Source organism: Sphaerodactylus townsendi, linkage group LG03, assembly GCF_021028975.2.
Source record: "Sphaerodactylus townsendi isolate TG3544 linkage group LG03, MPM_Stown_v2.3, whole genome shotgun sequence".
NCBI lineage: Eukaryota > Metazoa > Chordata > Lepidosauria > Squamata > Sphaerodactylidae > Sphaerodactylus > Sphaerodactylus townsendi.
Window position 1 is genome coordinate 121,310,515 of NC_059427.1, and position 19,436 is coordinate 121,329,950.

A 19,436-nucleotide genomic window follows, 5' to 3' on the forward strand; every position below is an offset into this window, starting at 1 on the left:
GTAGTACAAGACGCTTTGGCTTGGCTGCAGCAGACTAATGTGAATATCCCTCTGAAATAGACTTCTTGTTCAGAGAGAGCTCTTCTTACTTCACAGGAAATGTTCTACAATACGGTGTGTTTTATTCAAGCACCAATCTCATCAGATCCTGGGTGTTAAGTAGGATTAGCTTTGGTCAGTATTTGGACCACTGAGGAGTACCAAGCTTGCCTCACAGAGGCAAACTAACTCTTAGGCGGATTCCGCATGGGCCAAAAACAGTGGCGTGAAAATGGTGTAAAATGGTTTAAAACGGTGTAAAAGGATTTACATCGTTATCACACCACTTTCAAATTGCTGGTTTTGGCCCATGCGGAATCTGCCTAAATGTCTCTTGTGTTAAAAACCTGATGGGGTCGCCGTAGGTTGGCTGTAACTTGACGGCACAGAGATTTTTTTTTCAGGCACCACTGTGTAAGGCCCCTTCCGCACACGCAAAATAATGTGTTTTCAAACCACTTTCACAACTGTTTGCAAGTGGATTTTGCCATTCCGCACAGCTTCAAAGAGCACTGAAAGCAGTTTGAAAGTGCATTATTCTGCATGTGCGGAATGAGCCTAAGCCTTTTCCTTAAAGTTGTCCATAAGAAAGAGGCCAGGATGAATGAAGGTACGTCTGAGCCCCAGAAAGTAACAATGAGAAGCGTGCATTTGGCAAAAGCGGGGGGGGGGGGGGGGGAAAAATACTTGTTGGCATTTTTCAGGTTTGTTTTTTAACCTGAAAAAAGTTGGTAATTTAAAGGGAGCTGAAAAGCAGATCCTGAATCATGCTTTGGGTGGAGGCATGATTTGGGTTGCTTCAGACCCACCACCGTTTTTTAAAAAACCAACCACACCATTCGGGGTTTTTTTTTAACCTGAATGAAGGTGGCAATTTAAAGGGAACTGAAAAGCAGATACCAAATCATTCAATTTTTTTTGGGGGGGGGGGGCATGATTTTGGCTGCTTCAGACCCATCACCATTTTTTAAAGAATTCCCTCTCTTCCTATCCTCTCACTTACCTTCCTTTGGCTCCACTGCCCTAGCCTCCGAATTCCATGTGGAACTCAGAGGCTGGGGGAACACAGAGCTCCACCACTGAAACCTCGGCCCCTTCCGCACATGTGGAATAATGAACTTTCAATCCACTTTTAATGTACTTTGCAGCTGGATTTTACTACGCAGAATAGCAAAATCCACTTGCAAACAGTTGTGAAAGTGGATTGAAAGTGTATTATTCTGCATGTGAGGAAGGGGCCCTCCAGGTTCCACATGGGACTTGGAGGCAGCCCCCACCCCTCAACTCCCCGGTGTCGCCACTGGAGTTCAGGTAAGTGAGGGGAGATGGCAGAGTAAAGATGGAGAATTCGAATTGGATCTAACGGAATTGGATCTAACAGAATCCTGAATTTTCCAATATAAGCGGGTTCAGAAGTATCTGGACACCCTCAAAAATTCAAAGCCATGAGACCCAAGTCTAAATTTTACTGATTTTTTTTTAATTGCACAGCCCTAGTAACTATATACATAATGGATACTCTAGAGAGCAAAGTAAGACAAGTCTCAAGGCTGAACTTTATAATCTGTGACAATTAGAAAGAAATGACGTGCGGGTAAATTATTGGAGGTTTACCCATTCCTTCAGTTTTGTTAACTTCATTAGGATCAGTTTTTTCATAGAACTGTAGAACTGTCTTTGCCTACTAGCAATGTTTCAGTTTTCACACGTGTTAAAAATTAAAGTTAACTTGTTTGCAGATATTTCCCTATTTTAAAAAAGCAACATTTCATGTGTTCTTGCATCTGCACAGTTGGCAGCATTTAGAATGGTGGCTGATCAGACAGCTGCTGTTGTCACGTGCTTATACTTTACAGGCTTGTGTAGATTATATTTTCCATGGGCAAGACATGAACCACTTAAACACCTCACAAATGTATGTACTGTTTTGGTGCTTGCACACAGTCTGTTGTATTTATCATGTTGGTTCATGCCCTGAACTTATTGAATCAAATTACAGTTCCCAGAAAGCAGTGCAAGAAAGTTTGCAGAAAATAAAAGTAAGGATAAAGTGAACACTCGATTTCAAACAATGATGACTATAAGAGGTACTTGGTTGTGGTTGGTAATTAACTACCCTTCTCTCAACAAGAGGTTTTAATCACAAGACTCTCAACCCTGTTCCAGTACTTTTACAAGCTTTTACACTAATCAACAGAATGGTCACATGAACACATAAAACTGTTTTAAACTGAATCAGACCCTTGGTCCATAGCTGTCAACATTCAACCCCAGTACATATTGTGACCACAGAAAAAGGTAAAAGAGCATAAACAGATTTATAGACATATTAACTACTGTACATGACTCCACCTCCCCTTCATCATATACCCTATGTTCTATATCAAATAATCAAAATCTCTTATACTAGTTTTCTATTTCCTCCTGTAACAAGAAAAAAAGAAAAAAACCTTTGTAACCTCCATTTTATGACTTGATTACCAATACTTATATATACAATCTGTTTTAAACTATTACTTTATCCAGAGTTCTGCTATTCTGAATCTGCATTTACTTTTTGCTCTCCCTAACCTTTTAGATAGCCTTTGCTGTTTTAAACTATATTTTATATATGATTTAAGTAACTCCCCGTCCATTTATTCCAACCCTCTAGCTTTTCCAGCTTGATATACTATACTTTAAAGGACTCTAAAGGTATTTTTTGTTCTTGCTAACAAATTTTCTTGCTTGTTATATGTCAACGATCTTCTGCTGAGTTTCATTAAAAGAAAAACTAATCCTTCTGATAACCACCATCTAAAGCAGACCTGGGCATTATATGGCCCGTGGGCCACATCCGGCCCGCCGGATGACCCTGACTGGCCCCCCCTGCCGTGCTGGGGAGCGAGGCGCCTTTGAAAGCCCCGCGGAAGCCGGTTGCCTTGGCTGCCGGCTTCTGCGGGCCTTCAAAAGTGCCTCGCCCCCCTGCCTTTTGGCCCGGCCCTCCACAATATTTTCTGTTTCTTATGCGGCCCCATGGAAAAAATAATTGCCCACCCCTGATCTAAAGGGAACATTTTTCTTATTTAGCGCCTCTGTAAGGAACATGTATTCTTTCCTCTTCACCAATATCTCCTGTGGCAGCTCCTTCATGATTATCACATCTCCTGTCATCTTTATCCTGAACAGGGGATAGTGTTGTTTCAGAGATACCAGTCTCTTAGAAGTAGTCCTTTCCATGGCTTTAATGCAAATATAGCCAAAGCACCAGGAATAAGTGTATTTTCTGTTTCAAACTGGTGATATGGGCAGGAAACTGGAAAACATGTTGATTTGCTTTGGGGGTAAACCTTGAAAAGCTGCTTATTCTAGAAAATTGTCTTATCTCTGTTAACACCTCTCCATTTGTCTTGGAATGGAATGATTAGACAACATACCAGCTGCATATGTGTGAGGCAGATTTTAGTAATCATGTTATTCTGATCTCATTCTGTTGAATTTTCTCCGTTTGGGGGGAAAACGCCTTGCTTAACCCTTTCCTCAATTCTTCGGGAAGTAGTGATATCCATGAGTGGCTAATTTAGTTCTTGCTTCCTTTAAAAAATACACACATACCCCCATCTCACAGGTGCATTCTTCTACACTTATTCCACATATGTAGATTAGGTGTACATGAGTTATTCTTTCCTCCTGCATCTCAAGCTCACAGTAATCCTGTAAAGTAGGCTAGGATAAAATAGATTGACTGGTCCAGAGTCACCCAATGAGCTTCATGACTTAATGCGAGTTTAAACCTGGATCTCCTAAGTCCCCATGTGGCAGTTTAATTACTACACAAGTAATTACTACACAAGTACTACACAAATAAGAAGTACCCAACCCCATCCCAGCACCAACAACAAAGCACACTTAAATTAGTGGCTCAGTGCAATCTCCTCAAGGATATAGGTAGAAGGTGCTAGAGATGTAGAGCACAAAAGATAAGTATTTTACATAGTTGTACCAAAAGTGTATCTAACATCATCAGCATCACCATAAAAGTCATTCTGTTGGCAAGACAAGATAAGTAAGAGTTACCAAAGCAAATGGAAAAAGGAAAACCCAGAGATTTGGTACCTGACCCAAGTATCCTTATTGCTTGGTCCAACTTCTATTAAATTCGCATTCATTCCTGATGCAGTTACTACAGATTATGGTGGCAGGGTCTTTGTATGTAACCTGCATGTTCTGGATTGTTGAAAATGTGCCACCAAACGGAATACTAGACCCATCAAATACAAAACTGTAATAGTAGGCCCCCTGTATAAGGGGAAAGACATCCTGGCCTTTGTCATTATCAGCAGTCCATAGACACACACACACACACACACACCCCACACACACACACCCCGCCCAAGGAAGTTGTGCTCTCGCCCTTTCCTTGAAGATCTTCATCTCAAAGGGAAGACCCCCTGATTCCAGCCATTAGCCAGAAAACTAGCAGCTTCGGGAAACTTGCTTTTATTCCTTCTTGCTAGAGAGAACTCCCCTCCAAATTCAAATTGCTCTGAGCATCCAGATGTGAAGATTATTTTAATCTGTTGTCAGACACCTTTGTTATCGTTCAATTGAAAAGCAGGATTTAAATCTTTAAAACATATTCTAGCAGGGGAAGGAGAGAGCAAACATTCCAACTGCTGAAATTAAGAACTCGTAGGAAATGAGTTTAACTAACGCTGCAACTAGCTGTTTTAAGCAAGGAGCTGAGAGCTTTAAATACAGTGAGCACGTTTACAAATTTTGAAAACTGAGTAGACCTTCACAGTTATAAAATGATATAAATATATAGAATTAGTATTAATTTCATGCGGGTATTCATTTTTAGTTAGGAACTAAGCCTGTTTTCAGTTTTTAAGGTAAGATGAAATCTGTTGTATCCCCACCTCACATTTACTTGACTGTTACTTTTGCTGTTACTGTTGAGATAATGATTCTGCTGATAACTTATACTCGTTTTCATTCATCTTGTAGAAAAACACAAAAATAAGTCCCCAGATAACACTGTCTTTTGTAGGATCTTAATAGTTAAACAGTGCTAATTAAACCGCTCACGTTTACTCATTGAAAATGCTCATATGCCTGCTTTCTCCTGGGAGCAGGTAAGGAGTTTTTACTGGTCGCATGTGAGTTTTAGCTTGTTAGTTGTGTTTATTGTTTAATAACCGGATGTTGATTGAGTTAGTAATTTTATATTGTATTGTGTGAATGTTGTGAGCCGTCTGAGCCATTTTGGAGAGCGGCATATAAATTGAACAAATAAATAAATTAAAAGGTAACAATAATGCATTGTAACAGCACACAATCAGTCTTTAAAAAAGAGGAAGACTCAACCTGAGATGGATTGACTCAATAAAGGAAGCCATGGCTCTCAGTTTGCAAGATCTGAGCAAGGCTGCTGCCTATACTCTCAGGCTATAGACTGATGGACTTTATCCTCTTTAACACTTGAGCATCTTTCCTTGGCCTGTGCCTGCAGCAGAGTTTTTCAATATAGCAAATGCTCATATAGGTAATTGTGGTCATTACTTCTTCCTGTCAAATCAGTATCTTCTGTTTCTTCCTTCCTTCCTTCCTTCCTCAAAAGGTGTGCCAGAATTCCTCAAAAGTGGTAACAGTTGTGCAGTGCAATTGGTCATGGCTTGAGATGCCCTCAGCATTTGATCAAGGACTGTTGCACAATTTGGAATGGCTGTCTCCTAGTAATTCACAGAATCACTGCAATGTGTGTGTGTTTTTTTAGGACAGAGCTCAATGTATTAGTGTCTACCTTCCTCATCACCATCTTATCAAGGGCCCGACTAAATCCTTGTATATGGCCTTTGTAGATCTGACAACGGCCTTTGACTCTATTGATAGAGATTGCCTTTGAACAAAGTTGGGTGGCACAAACATAGGTAAACACCTATTATTTCTCAGCAAAAGCTAGGATGGTTACCACAGGTTCTTTAACAGAAGAAATCTCAATTACCAGACGAGTGAAGCAGCGGTGTGTTTCATCCCCCATTGCTGTTTAATTTATATCTAAATGACATAATCCCAAAGCTATCTGGCTCTGCGTCAGTTTCTCCCTCTCTAGGCTCCCAGAAAATATCAGTCTTTTTCTGTATTGACAGTATGGTTCTCATCTCCCTTGCACTCATAAGAAGATTGTTGCATAAGCTGTGTGGTTATAGTAAGCAATAGGCCTTAAATATCAACTATACCAAGACCAATGTGGTGATCTTTAGGAAAAAGCCTTGTAAATTTAAGTGGATTATAGATCGAATACCTGTAGGTCAATGCAACACCTTCAAACATCTAGGGGTAATCTTCGGTGAAGCTTTAGCATGGATGACTCATTTGGCAATTATGAGATCTACCGTATAGTCTTAAAATCTGTAAGGGCTATTCTGAAATTACACGAAAGGAGGTTTCCTGATTGACTCATCTCTGAAACTACATCAAAGTAAGGCAGTTCCCCAGCTCAAATATGTCATAGAGGTTTGGGGTTGGAATGATCATCTGGTCACACAATTGCAATTTATCCCAAATCTTTTTAAAAAGAGAATTCTAGCTTTACCTGGAGGCACCTGTATAGCGAGCAGAACTCCTTGTTGCAAGCAGAACTTTGTTTGCCCTGAATTAGGGCATGTGTACATGCAGCCTTGTTAAGATTTGGGAGAAAACAAAGCAACGACACCACCAATCTACACTGCAGGCAATGTTTTAATATGGCTATTCAAATGATGCTGCCCAATTATCCTGTTATAACAACATCTTTCATTGCTATTCAGTATTGGATGACACTCAGGGTGTTCCCATGGTAGGTACCAACATTTGTGATTGCCTGTCTGATGCAGTGTCAAACTTAAACACCCAGTCAGTTTCCCTTGCTGTTAAATGGTGCTGAGAGGTAATTGAGTAGAATCAAGAATCCATCAGGATGTAATTGTTATAACTTGAACAAGTATCTAGGGGTAAACACTGCCAGCATTGCAAGTACTTAATAGTGTGACTATAAAATTAGACCTGAACGTATAGACTGGAGAAAGGAGAATACTGCATATATTTGAGCAGGAGGTTATTTCAACAGAGACTGATTGCAGCATTCCCTAAAAATAAAAGCAATCTGTGTAAATTCTATATTTCTAATTTCCACTGTAAAACGGAGACCGAAATAAGGAAGGATGTTCTGTCTTCTGTTTCCTTGATAACATCCTGAGTGGCTCTCAGTCAGCACTCACAGTAAACTCTTCTTTGTCTGCTGAAATGTTGTGCTTCCTCTTTCTACTGGAGGCGGGAGACATCTTGAATAGGTGTCTTCTCCACCAATTGCAAGGAGGCAGGAACTAATTAAAATATGCATCACTTCCTGTAGAGGTTCCCTAGTGGCTATGCCTCAATATCAACCCACCAAATTTGGGGGCTTCCTATGTCACGAGCAGCAATTAGTACAACCATCAGGTTTACCACCATCGAGCCTTATTAGGCCCAGGCGTTCCAGGTACCCAAGGGGGCCCATCGCATACTCCCAGCTAGTGCCGCAATCAATGCGGCAGTCAGGACCAATGCTTATGTGGAGGAAATATGCAAAACCACTACTGGGCCCTCCATTTCATCGTCTGTCAGGCATTACAAAATCAATTCCATTGATGCCTACGAACTGGCTTTGGCAAGAAGTGTTCCGGAGAACATCATTGGGGACTGATGCGGCCCACCCTTCTTCTAGGGACACTGCTCTGGGAGGTCCCATTCAAGATGTCTCCCGCCTCCAGTAGAAGGGTCCATTGAATACTTACTGTGAAGGGCCTTTCTACTGAACGGCTAGGGAGATATCTTGGCCCTCCCTGGTTGCTATCAGTCCCCAACGTCAGTTCCAGTTCTGTATTGTTAGGGTTCCTGTTGAGCACAAGAGGTAATGTAAGTTTACATTGCATAGTTTTGTTACTGTCTTCCTGTATTGTGGTGTGTTACTGCTTTGCCAGAAAGGATACTGAGGCATAGCCACTAGGGGACCTCTACAGGAAGTGATGCATATTTTTAATTAGTTCCTGCCTCCTTGCAGTTGGTGGAGAAGACACCCATTCAAGATGTCTCCCTAGCCGTTCAGTAGAAAGGCCCTTCACAGCAAGTATTCAGTGGACCCTTCTAAGAAGCTGCTGTGGGTTGGGGGAGCTCATGGGATTCAATTTACAAGTATGATGAGTCAAGCTACTTTAAAATAAACCTACATTAAAGAAATCAAAAGCTGCCTTGTGTAAATAGGAGAAGCATGCAGTAAAGAAAAATGGCTTGTTGGTTCTGTAACCTCCACAAGTGTGCAAGACTTGTAGACAGAAGCAATTAAAAGCAGTAACTCACCGATACTGATTTTCCCAAAATGTTAACTACTAATGTGTCGCCAGTCTCTCATTATGTTTTTCGATTATTGCAAGCTTTGTTCTAATCATATTCTATAATTCTATACCGTGAGTATGAATTTTCTTTCGTTTATACATGTTTTAGGTCATAATAAGAAAAGGTGTACTCATTTCTGAATAATGTTTTACCAAGTCTCCCTTAGCATCTGAAGCAAATTGGCTTTAAATATTATAACAAACTCTAACTATGCATACGGCTTTCTTACATATGCCCCTGCACATACAAATAGTTTTGCTGGATTGTAACTCTATCACAGGTGTCAAATTTGCGGCCCTCCAGATATTATGGACTACAGTTCCCATCATCTGCCAGCATCATGCTGGCAGGGGATGATATGAACTGTAGTCCATAACATCTGGAGGGCTGCGAGTTCGATACCTATTCTAGATACTTTCCCCTCTGATAATTTATCACAAAATGCTGCACTCCATTATGCAAAACAGTGGAATATTGCTGATGCAGAAGTCGATTACTTTTGTGATGTTTCTGTTGCAGCATTTGGAATATTCTAATTTTCAGTGTTGGTGGTATTTCTACCTTTTTGTTGTTAATGAACAGCCAGCATCCAACCAAATATCTGCTACTTTGCAAGGTTTAACTCCTCCAGACCAAAAAGACTTATTTGAAGGGCAAGTTACCTCTTCATACTGACATAAGCTTTCTTTAATTGATTAAGTTGGATGTGAGAGTTTTTAATATACATTTGGGCAGGTACCAACACAGCTGTATATATTGTAGGTAAGACAATGCATTCTCAGACTTGGAAGTGTTTTCAGCAAGTAATGTGCTACAGGGCAATCTACCCGTGTGACTTGCAGCCCTATCCAAGTGATAAGGTGGGCGGCGCTGCTGCTGCAACCACCCCACTGCTCCCAGAGAGGCTTCCCGGCGGCAGCATGGGGAGGCTTGAAAAACAAAAGAGCCTGCCTGCCACTGTGGGGCCTCTATGGGGCTGAATGGACTTCGCAACCCTTTTCATGCAAGTCCAGATTCCCTGCTGCTGGCGTAAACTGGTGAATGGCCCAGAGGAAGCTGACTAATGTTGGCTCCCCCCCTCCCGGCCACAATCCTGCTGTGGCAGCAGCAGGGACACTAGGACACTGGCGCATCTTTCCACACTACATCCCATCACCTAAGGAGGCTTCCGGCAGCCACACGCCAGTGGTTTTGCCCCTCCACCAGGGTAAATGTCCAGAGGAGGGCATTTCCACTGGCGGAAGCCTGCACCGCTTTCACTGGCGAAGTCAGCCCTACTCTCTAGTTGGTCACCTCATTGGAGCCATGCTATGAGAGAAGCAGGCAATACTTCAGTGGATGAGCCACTCTGTTCCCCATATTTCTATTCTGTTTACATTTAGTTCTACAGGACAACTTTTATCAAGCAGATTTTTGAACTTCCTCATTTCCCAGCTGAGGGACTTGGCAATTTTGTAGCAATAGTGACTTAGGTAGGCGGAAAGATGAGGATTTTATTTTGTTTTGTTTTGGTCATGATAATGTAAGACTAAGAACCTCTTCAGTTTCTTTATTGCTTTTTTGCTGAGAAATCTGGGGGTTTTTTCTTGGCTGCCATGGCAACAGATGGGTTTGCATTAGTAATTGATCTCTTATCAAACTGAGAACTGACAGGCTTCAGTCTTGAGCCTTTTCACTGTGTGACTCTAGTGCAAGGCTGGATACAGGCAGAGGCTGTATGATGGCTGCCTCTGTGTTTAAATGTAACTGCTAAAAATAGCTGTCCTGTCACCTCCAATGTTCCAACATAAAAGAAACAGTTGCTTTATTTCCCATCAATTTGGCTAGATTAATTGCTGACTTGGCTCTCAGCACCATAAGAATGTCAGTGTCATGTCTGATGCCTACAAAAAGAGGCAATTCTTTCTCACTGTGGATGAATCAGGATGTTTTGCTTCTAGTCTTCTGTTGACACCTTCAGCCAGATCACCAGAATTTAGGCCTTGCACTGAACAGGGATGTTAAATACTTACTCCTGCTGTCAGGTTAATATATGATACAAAGCACAGGAATGCCCATACATTAGCTTGTATAAAGCACACACGAAATGAGCTTTTACAAAAACCTGCAGAAGAGAATTATTGCTAAAGAGAGCTTTTACTTGCTTATATTTTGTATGGGCATTTGTAGACACCAGCATTTGGGATATAGCTATAATAAGGGATATCTGAAAGCATTCATCAATTGAACCAGTCAGCTAATTTTGCAGATTCAGTTTGAGCAAAACCCTTCTCAGGGGAAATCATTCATGATTTTGGGAGTAGGTTGTTGTCAATATGCTGATGACAGCCAGCTCTGTATTTCCTTATCCTAATTGCCTGATGCGTTCTGTGGAGATGATGAGCAGGTGCCTTAATGTTGTGGCTAAGGATAAGCACGATGAAACTGAATGCTGGCAAGACAGAAATAATGTTGGTTGGGAAGACTGAGGTACTGATGGGCACTCTGCTTAGTGCATTCAGTAGGGTTCAGGTGACGCTCACCAACTGGGTTAAAAGCCAAGAGCGTATACTGGATGCAGTGTTATTGCTGGAGAAGCACGCTAACACGGCTGCAAAAAATGCATTCTTTCATCTTTTTTTGCTTCCTACCTTGACTTGGCTAATCTTGCCGTATGACTCCCTCCCATGGCGACCTTGGGCTCGATTATTATAATGTTCTCTACATGGGTCTGCCTTTAAAGGGACCTTGGAAACTCTAGCTGATGCTGAACTTTACAGCCGGGTTGCTATTGCCTAGATAGTTTTTTGATTGCATTGTTCTCTAATTCTATAATCATTGTGTTATTGCATTATCCATTGGTTGTGTTATACTGTTTATTTGCCTTTTTATATTGTGTAATCCACCTTGAATCTCAGCAAGAAAGACAGACTAACAAGTAAATAATTAACAATTGGATTTTAGTCCCAGTTGTACTCTGTGAAAGTTTTCCAAAACAAATCTTAAAATTTCCCCAGCAGTAAATGATGTTCAGATTTTTAAATCTTTAAATTATTTTGGAACATTAAATTTACAGAGTATTTGATCTGTAGAAACAAGATGGCTAATAAATTTTAAAAATGTGTGACAAAGACTAGCATGCAGTCCTACTTGTAAGTTGGACTTACTTCTGAGTATACCTCTAAAAGCACAGGTAGGTTTGCACAGTAAAATTTACTTTGAGTGCATTGGTTTTGAAGAGGAGGTGGTACTTTACAGCTTGATGTGGAACTACTCTGATTTCAGAAGGACACAAAATATGATGATGTTCTAAGACAGGTTCTCTCTGGTCTAATTGTCATACATACTCTATATGTAATATTAGTCAATTTCTGTCCTTAATGTTTTTCCTAATGTCAAAAATATAGTCCCTAACCACAAGTAACAATTACTTTTTTATTTAAAAATTTCTATCCCACCTTTCCACTTGGATACCCAAAGCAGTAACCATCAGAAAACAGCATGTAAAATATTGTGCTAAATAATTCAATAAAGACACGTAAACAGACTAATATACAACATGCATATTTTGTTGTAGGTTTGCTTACCTGGAAAACGAATTCCTTGTGGGGGGAGGGGCACAAATGTATGCGAGCTTTTAATTTCCCATGGGGAGGGATAGAGGGGCAGAGGAGATGGGCACATTGCTTCTCAGGGAGGTGAAAAAGCATGAATTGCATTAGCAGATTAAAGGTTTCTAGAATATAGGTTTTCTGCACAGCTAAGTATTTTTCACTTGATTTAATTCTGTTTAATCTCACCCATTCTTCACTTGATTTAATTCTGTTTAATCTCACCCAAGAGGTGGATGGGTCCCCTCCCATTTTTATCTTCCTAACAACCCTTGAGAGATGTTAGGCTGAAACAATGGCCCAGGTTCACCCATTGACCTTTATAGCAGAGTGAGAATTGGAACTCAGCTTCCCTGGGTGCAATTCTGACATTCTTAACTATTGTACCACACTACTGCTGGGTGACCTTGGGCTAGTCACAGTTCTTTGGAGCTCTCTCAGTCCCACCTACTTCCCAGGGTGTTTGTTATGAGGGGGGAAGGGAAAGGAGTTTGTAAGCCCCTTTGAGTTTCCTATAGGAGAGAAAGGGGGGATATAAATCCAAACTTTTCTTTTTCTTCTACTTCTTGAAAGCTACAAAATGGAGCCTAGCATTTATGTGAGTGGTGTCTTTATGTGAGTGGTGAGTGGTCTCTTTATTCTCTAAGAATATAGAAGCTATGCTCATTTACACCTAAGTTTTGTAGTGAAGTGTTAGATCTACTTTAGACAAAGTTTGGTTGGAGCCTTTATTGAAAGACTAAATACAGAACTGGCAAGTTGGACTTTCTAAATAATTCAGTAGAGTAATCTTAGAATGGTATGTTTTGGTTGTTTGAGTAAGATGGGAGAGAAGTTGGAAAAAGTTGTATCAAGAGTTTGTTGTCTAGAAATACAACTTTTTTTCCCTTCTTCCCCAGGTTTTGAATGAAGAATGTGATCAAAATTGGTACAAGGCAGAACTCAACGGCAAAGATGGCTTCATTCCCAAAAACTATATTGAAATGAAACCACATCCGTAAGTATAAAATGGTAACTTATGTTTTTCTGGTACACATTCTGTTTGTTGTAGCAGAAGGGGTACTAGAGCTTTCCCCCTTTTGTGGAGAAGCAAAATGTCAAACTTTGAAAGTAAACAAATCCCTACTGTAGAGGTTGACAGAAGTGAGATTTTAAAAAGGTATCTTAATACTAGGGACCTTATCATGAAGTTGACCAAGATGTAGTTCAGTAACTACTGTTTTATAAATAACCATGAGACTACTTTATAACACAGGTTCTTAATAGGAAATTCTGCTTGGTATAGAAAACTAGTGTTGGTATAGAGAACAGTTCAGCTGTAGTAAAGTACTCTGAAGTCCTGTTTATGTCAGCACAAGAGACCAGGTATGTGCCTTCTGAATTATCCACATCAAAAATATGTCTCCATGAATCTGAGAGTATATTCTTGTATAGCGTCATTCAACCATATAGTAACTATGTTTTTGGTGTCAGAGATGCCATCAAGCTAAATTAATGTAGAGTGAAGCTAATAGAAATGCCAGTTGTTGGTATTAGCCACAACGAAATGGATCATGTGTTCTCATTCAGTGCATTCAGTGTAAGCCTTGCAGGATCAGCAGGAATACCCAGATTTTTGTTGCTGTTCTGATTAGATTTGCCTTACCCAACACAGTGTTTTTGGTGGTGCTGTGGCAATTGGCCCAGCTTGAACTATTCAAAAACAAACTTGTGTGAACGTTACACATTTCATTCATGTCTGTACCCATTTAGTTGGCATTCTTTTTCTGATATACTTGTAGAAAAGCTATAAGCCCGGTTTGCCAGGGGAGGATGGGCATAAATTAAATTGAACAAGCAAACACATAAATAATATGGTTGACTGTTAGATTCTGATTGGTCAGAGTGACTTTGATTAAAGAATAGGGCAGGAGTTCCCAATATGGTGCTTGTGGGCAAAACCAGCACCTTTCCTGGTGCCCATATTGTGTTAACGCCCCACTCCCCAAAGAAGCCCCTTTAGCAGTCCCTTTAGGGTGGATCCAATACAAAATCACTGGAAGAAGGAATTTCTGGCAGAGCGAAATTTCTCTACCTTCCCTCTACTGGAGCCCCACATGCCCCCCAGAACATTCCCCTTGGGTGAGAAGACCCCAGGAACAGAATGAAACAGGAGTCAGAGGTCTTCTGTGAGAGAGGGGGGGAATGAGCAAAAATGCCCTTCTCCTTCCATCAGTGGATTGATCAGGTGTGGAAGTGTAATAATCCAATGTCTTTGGCATTCCATTCTTTGTAATGTGTTGTTGAAATGTATTACTTTATCAATATAAGTGGCTGGTCTGTGACTCGATCCTGAATACATCATCAGTGCATAAACTGCTTTACAGAGCAATAAAAGTAAAAAAAAATCCCTCTGAGCTTACAACCCAATTGACTGTAGTGGAGGGAACAGGACGAGAGACAGGCAAGGTTAACAGAAAGAATGTGTGCCAGCGTGGGTACACTGGGTTCCCGCCCTCCACTGAAGAAAGTTTGAAGCCTTCCATTAGTAGACTCAGCAAATGTCTCCAGGTGCCAATAAGATTTTTGGACATTTGCTAAGGACTCAGAACAGTTGCCCTATTCAGTGCACTCCACTCTGGTTTCGCTGAATTCAAACGCTAATTCAGTTGTGATGACAAAGTCCTCCAGCTTCGTAATCTTCCACACCACATCTTTGAGTGCCTCCATTTATCAGGGAGAAATGGCTTTTAGGCATCATAAATGGGCCTAGTTAATGCAGTCGAACGCATCACAACCTCGGGCTGTCTTTTCATTTAACACAGTGTATAATCTTTGGCTTCCAAACCGTTTGCGTTGCCCATCAGTAAAAGAGCACGCTGTGGTTTTGAATTGGCTGGCTCCGGTAATGAGGAAGCATGCCTAAATTACATACCGCTGACATGCTTCACATGCTGATTGTGAAACAAGTCAGGCTCTGCATAACATGGCTCCATAGCGACTGGCCACATATTCCAGGGTTCCATGGTGATAATTGGCTGTAAATTGTGGTTGTAGATCTAGCTGAGCCAGGAACTTAGGAGAGGGAGCGACAGTATCTCCGTAGGACACTGGCTGAATCCCACAGCTGCAACAGGGTCTTTCATTCACTTTCACAAACTTCAGCCTCCAGCATGATCATTTTGAAAAAGCCGCTGTTTTATCTGTCTTTAAGTACATGTTTTTAAAAAGCGAGTTGTCTCAGCCAGACATGCTGCTGTCACGGAATACTAAGACATTTTGAAATCCATGTACAGATCTTCTCTTATAACCTTGCAGATTACATCATTCTTGAGTAGTGTGAACAATTCATATATTTGAAGGGAGGCTCTGTTTTTGAAAGATTAAACCATATTATGCAGCACATATAAAAACCAGCCTGCTTTGTGGCAATTCCTACACTCTCTGGTAGTGAAAGTGAAATTGGAGGTTGAAAACATGCAGCTCTTATTTGCAATGCAGTCATTGGAATCAGTCACCAACTTTGTGTGCTTCCCATTGTGTCTAGTGTTTTTAAAAACTCCTACAGAGTAAACATGGTGATGAATTCCATATTCAGTGCTGCCAACTCTCTTCAAAGAGAAGATAAACATTTAAGATAGATTTATGTGACCTCCCTTCCATAAAAATAGGTCAGATCCCACTGTATGTCAGTGTAATGCACAGGCAGTTCCCTCATTCTCCTTCCAGACCCAGAAAGTCGATTCCCGAGGTCACAGGACCTATGTGGATTAATAGCCGTGCAAGCCGGGAAGCTGCAATGGGAAGGGGGAAGGGGATGAAATTGCTCTTTATGCCACTTCTTCTAGCGGCACTGCACTGATGGAAGAGGAGATCGCCTTCCCCTGCTCCGCCACCTCCCAGCCCACAATGCTGTTAATCCACATGGACCCTGTGACCCTGGGAATGGATTTTTCTGGGTGGGAGAGGGTGAACACTGGAAAAAGTCATTAGCCTTGCATCTGTAGGTTGACTTAAGCCAGGGGATTGCCAGTTACTAAAATTGGTAAGGCTTGGAAAAAAAAAACAAGTCTAGTGGCACTTAAGAGACTAACAGTTTATCCCAGCCTAATTTTTGAGAATCAGAGTTCACTTCATCAGATGTATCCATAAAGGACAGTTTATTCCTGATTTCATTGGCTCTGAAACCGTACTGCCAAACTGTAAATTTATCCAGTGCTGCTCCCCTCATTTCACTCATCTTACGTTCAGCAATATAATCATGAAAAGGTAGTAAATCTGTTTCCATTAGGCAAAAAAGCATTCACATCCTCTTTCTGTCGGGTGTTTTTCTGACTTGGTTGCAAATTGTTGTAAAAGCACTTACCATTAGAAATTAGAAGTTAACTACTGTGGATTTCACCAAAGTTCAGTTGATTATGTCTGGTGAAATTGTTTTCCAGCAGTGCAAATATCCAAACTTGTCTCTTCCGTGGAGTTTGAATTGCATTTAATTTTCACCATTCTGTACAGGTGGTTTTTTGGGAAAATTCCCCGATTAAAGGCAGAGGAGATGTTGGGCAAACAGAGACATGACGGTGCCTTCCTCATCCGGGAGAGTGAGAGCGCTCCTGGGGACTTCTCCCTTTCAGTCAAGTGAGTACTGCAGCTTGATGTACATTCTGCACCCGACCCCAGGGAGTTTAAGCACATTTGAATTGCTTTTCTAAGTTGTATAATTTTTGCCCCAAAACCTAGAGCTCTTTTCTGTCTGCAGAATTTGGGGTACCCAGTTTAGCTGTGATGTAAGAAAGTCTGTAACTCTGTAACTTATCTCCAACTCTGGCGCTTCAGATGTTCATGGCCATGCCAGCAGGGGCTGATGGGAATTGTAGTCTCTGAACATCTGAAGTGCCAGAGTTGGACACCCCTGCCTTGCATAATTATCAAGCAGCGATATTGGATGCTTACTTATTGACCTGAATGCTGTTTCTCCTTTTTCCCTTGTTGCTAAATGTTTTCCTTCTTGGAGCTCTGGCTTTTTTTTAGCTTTTTGCTTTCACTGCTCAGACTGGTGAAATTGAGAATACCTTTCACAAATACATTATTAACTCATCCTTTCTGGGAGAATTGGCATCTTGATCACAATATTCTACATTTTAAACACTTACAGGAGTAAAAGATTGATTCTGATAAGATAACTTTTTAAAATTTTCATGAATACCCCTCTGGTTCAAAGCATTGTTATTTTTGGCTTCGTCACATGAGACACTTAACTCAGAAGTAGCCCGCAGCGATTGATGTGTTTACAAAAAAGGTGCAGTGGCTTGAGAGGTCCATTCAAAAGGTTTGGTTACAAATTTGGCAGTAGACAGACAGGAAAAATGGATATTCTCCTCCTGCCAAGCTCTGCCATGCAGTCTCACAAAGATTCTCAAATATTACTATCTTAAGTGTGGGAGGCTTTGTTTTTAACTGAAAATATTTTCTCAGAAATGCTATTTTGTTCTCAGGTTCCCCAAGATAATTCACTCTTACGCAGTAATAGGTAAATCTTTGGTAGAAATTATAGTACCAGGAGTTAGGAGTAACAAGAAACAAAATACTCGTTTCAGACAGCTTATATCTTTACCACAGAAACAGTCATGCATTTGTGAGTATTGAGCACCACTGACACCTACTGATTTCTGGTAGCACAGTACTGCCCCCTGCTGTTCAAATGTCTGTTAAGTTCACATTTGCTTGCCTCTGGCTCAGGTAATATTAGCCAGGTAAGGGGCATAGCCCAGCGATTCTCAACCTGTGGGTCGCGACCCCTTTGGGGGTCGAACGACCCTTTCACAGGGGTCGCCTAAGACTCTCTGCATCAGTGTTCTCCATCTGTAAAATGGATAAATGTTAGGGTTGGGGGTCACCACAACATGAGGAACATTATTAAAGGGAAGGTTGAGAACCACTGGTATAGCCTGATATGTTTGTAACAACACAAAACCACACCTGTTGTGCATCATACCTTAAAAGCTGGAGATGATGCTAAGTTTGGATGTGTTATTGTCTTCCCATCTTCTTAGATTTGGCAACGATGTGCAACACTTCAAAGTGCTTCGAGATGGGGCTGGCAAGTACTTCCTCTGGGTGGTAAAGTTCAGTTCTCTGAATGAGTTAGTAGACTATCACAGATCAACCTCTGTCTCCAGGAATCAGCAGATATTCCTCCGGGACATTGAGCAGGTGCCTCAGGTAAGGGGAGCACAAGTTACTGTATTTGTATCCTGCCTTCTTTCTATCATGAAACCTAAGGCACTCCTAGCGAGGGAGGAAGCAACATTCAGATATTCTGTACTTGTCAATCATAATTATTTATACATCTGTGTTCAAGTTTTTAAGCTGTATTGTTTAGAATGTTAGGTTTTACATTAACTTTCTGTTTGGTTTAAGAGTGCACTTGTTGAAGATAGGTCCCCTCTGCAAGCACCAGGTTATTACTGGCCCACAGGTGACATTGCATCGCAACATTTACTCAGCAGACTGTATTTATGGGATGGTTTGCCATTCCCTTCCCAGTTGTCTACACTTTACCCCTGCAAGCTGGGTACTCATTTTATCAACCCTATAAGGATGGAAGTCTGGGTCAAGTGAACTCATATGCTAGCATACGTACACCACTCAAAAACTCTGATAACTCCTTGTGCTGATTTCAAGGAGCGTCAAATAAAATGCATAAACCAAATTATTCAGACCTGCATGTTTTTAATCTTGTCAGTATTATAGTCAATTCTGATGGGTGTGTTCTGGAAACCTCAGAGTCTAGACGGGCAAAGATGGAACTTGTCACTCAATAATTTATCATTTCTGTAGAGGGAATGGGTGCTTTTGTGAACCAAGAAAACAAGTCCAGCCCTGGAATTTGTTGGGGTTTTTTTAATGTATTCTCAGTTGATGGCCTTGTATCCCTTTTTGAATCACTACAGAGGCAGAACATGTAGCCAACTTGTGAGATCAAATAGAGAGTGATTAGGTAATGGATCAGGATGTCAGAACAGAGTGTTAACCTTGGAGCCAGCAAGCAATAGTTACTACAGCTGACATGTAAGTTGCAACGATGTGATTCAAAATGGTGCAAAAGTTTTCCTGCTTTTATTAAGACGATAAGCACCAGGAGAGGTAGAGCAAGGTAGGTGTCGATGATGAAGATGCCCAGTGGGAGTCCATCAATAGGAATGACTCTCGCATCAAAGTATCTATTTGAGTTTACATGAGTCCACAGTCTGTCATGAAATGACTGCTCCCTATGTAGGTATCAATGGATGAAATGAGCACCTTTTGAGTATTCTTTCTGTGTAAAGCAGTTCGTTTATGTGCAGCTTGTCAGAAGCTAAACATTTCCTGTCTCATGACCAGACACTGAACAAAAGTTTATTTATGCAAAAAAAAAGGGGGTAAGGGGGGGGGGGT

General features: G+C 41.1%; 1 protein-coding gene across 3 annotated transcripts in view; it reads left to right on the plus strand.

The window, feature by feature from the left end:
* GRB2 (growth factor receptor bound protein 2) overlaps positions 1–19,436 on the plus strand; it is a 59,444-nt gene that overhangs the window by 37,784 nt on the left and 2,224 nt on the right. For all 3 annotated transcript variants that reach the window (XM_048490034.1, XM_048490036.1, XM_048490035.1), the window contains exons 3-5: positions 12,923–13,020; positions 16,515–16,637; positions 18,053–18,221. In XM_048490034.1, coding sequence (XP_048345991.1) covers positions 12,923–13,020; positions 16,515–16,637; positions 18,053–18,221 — 390 coding nt within the window. The remainder of the gene's footprint in view (positions 1–12,922; positions 13,021–16,514; positions 16,638–18,052; positions 18,222–19,436) is intronic.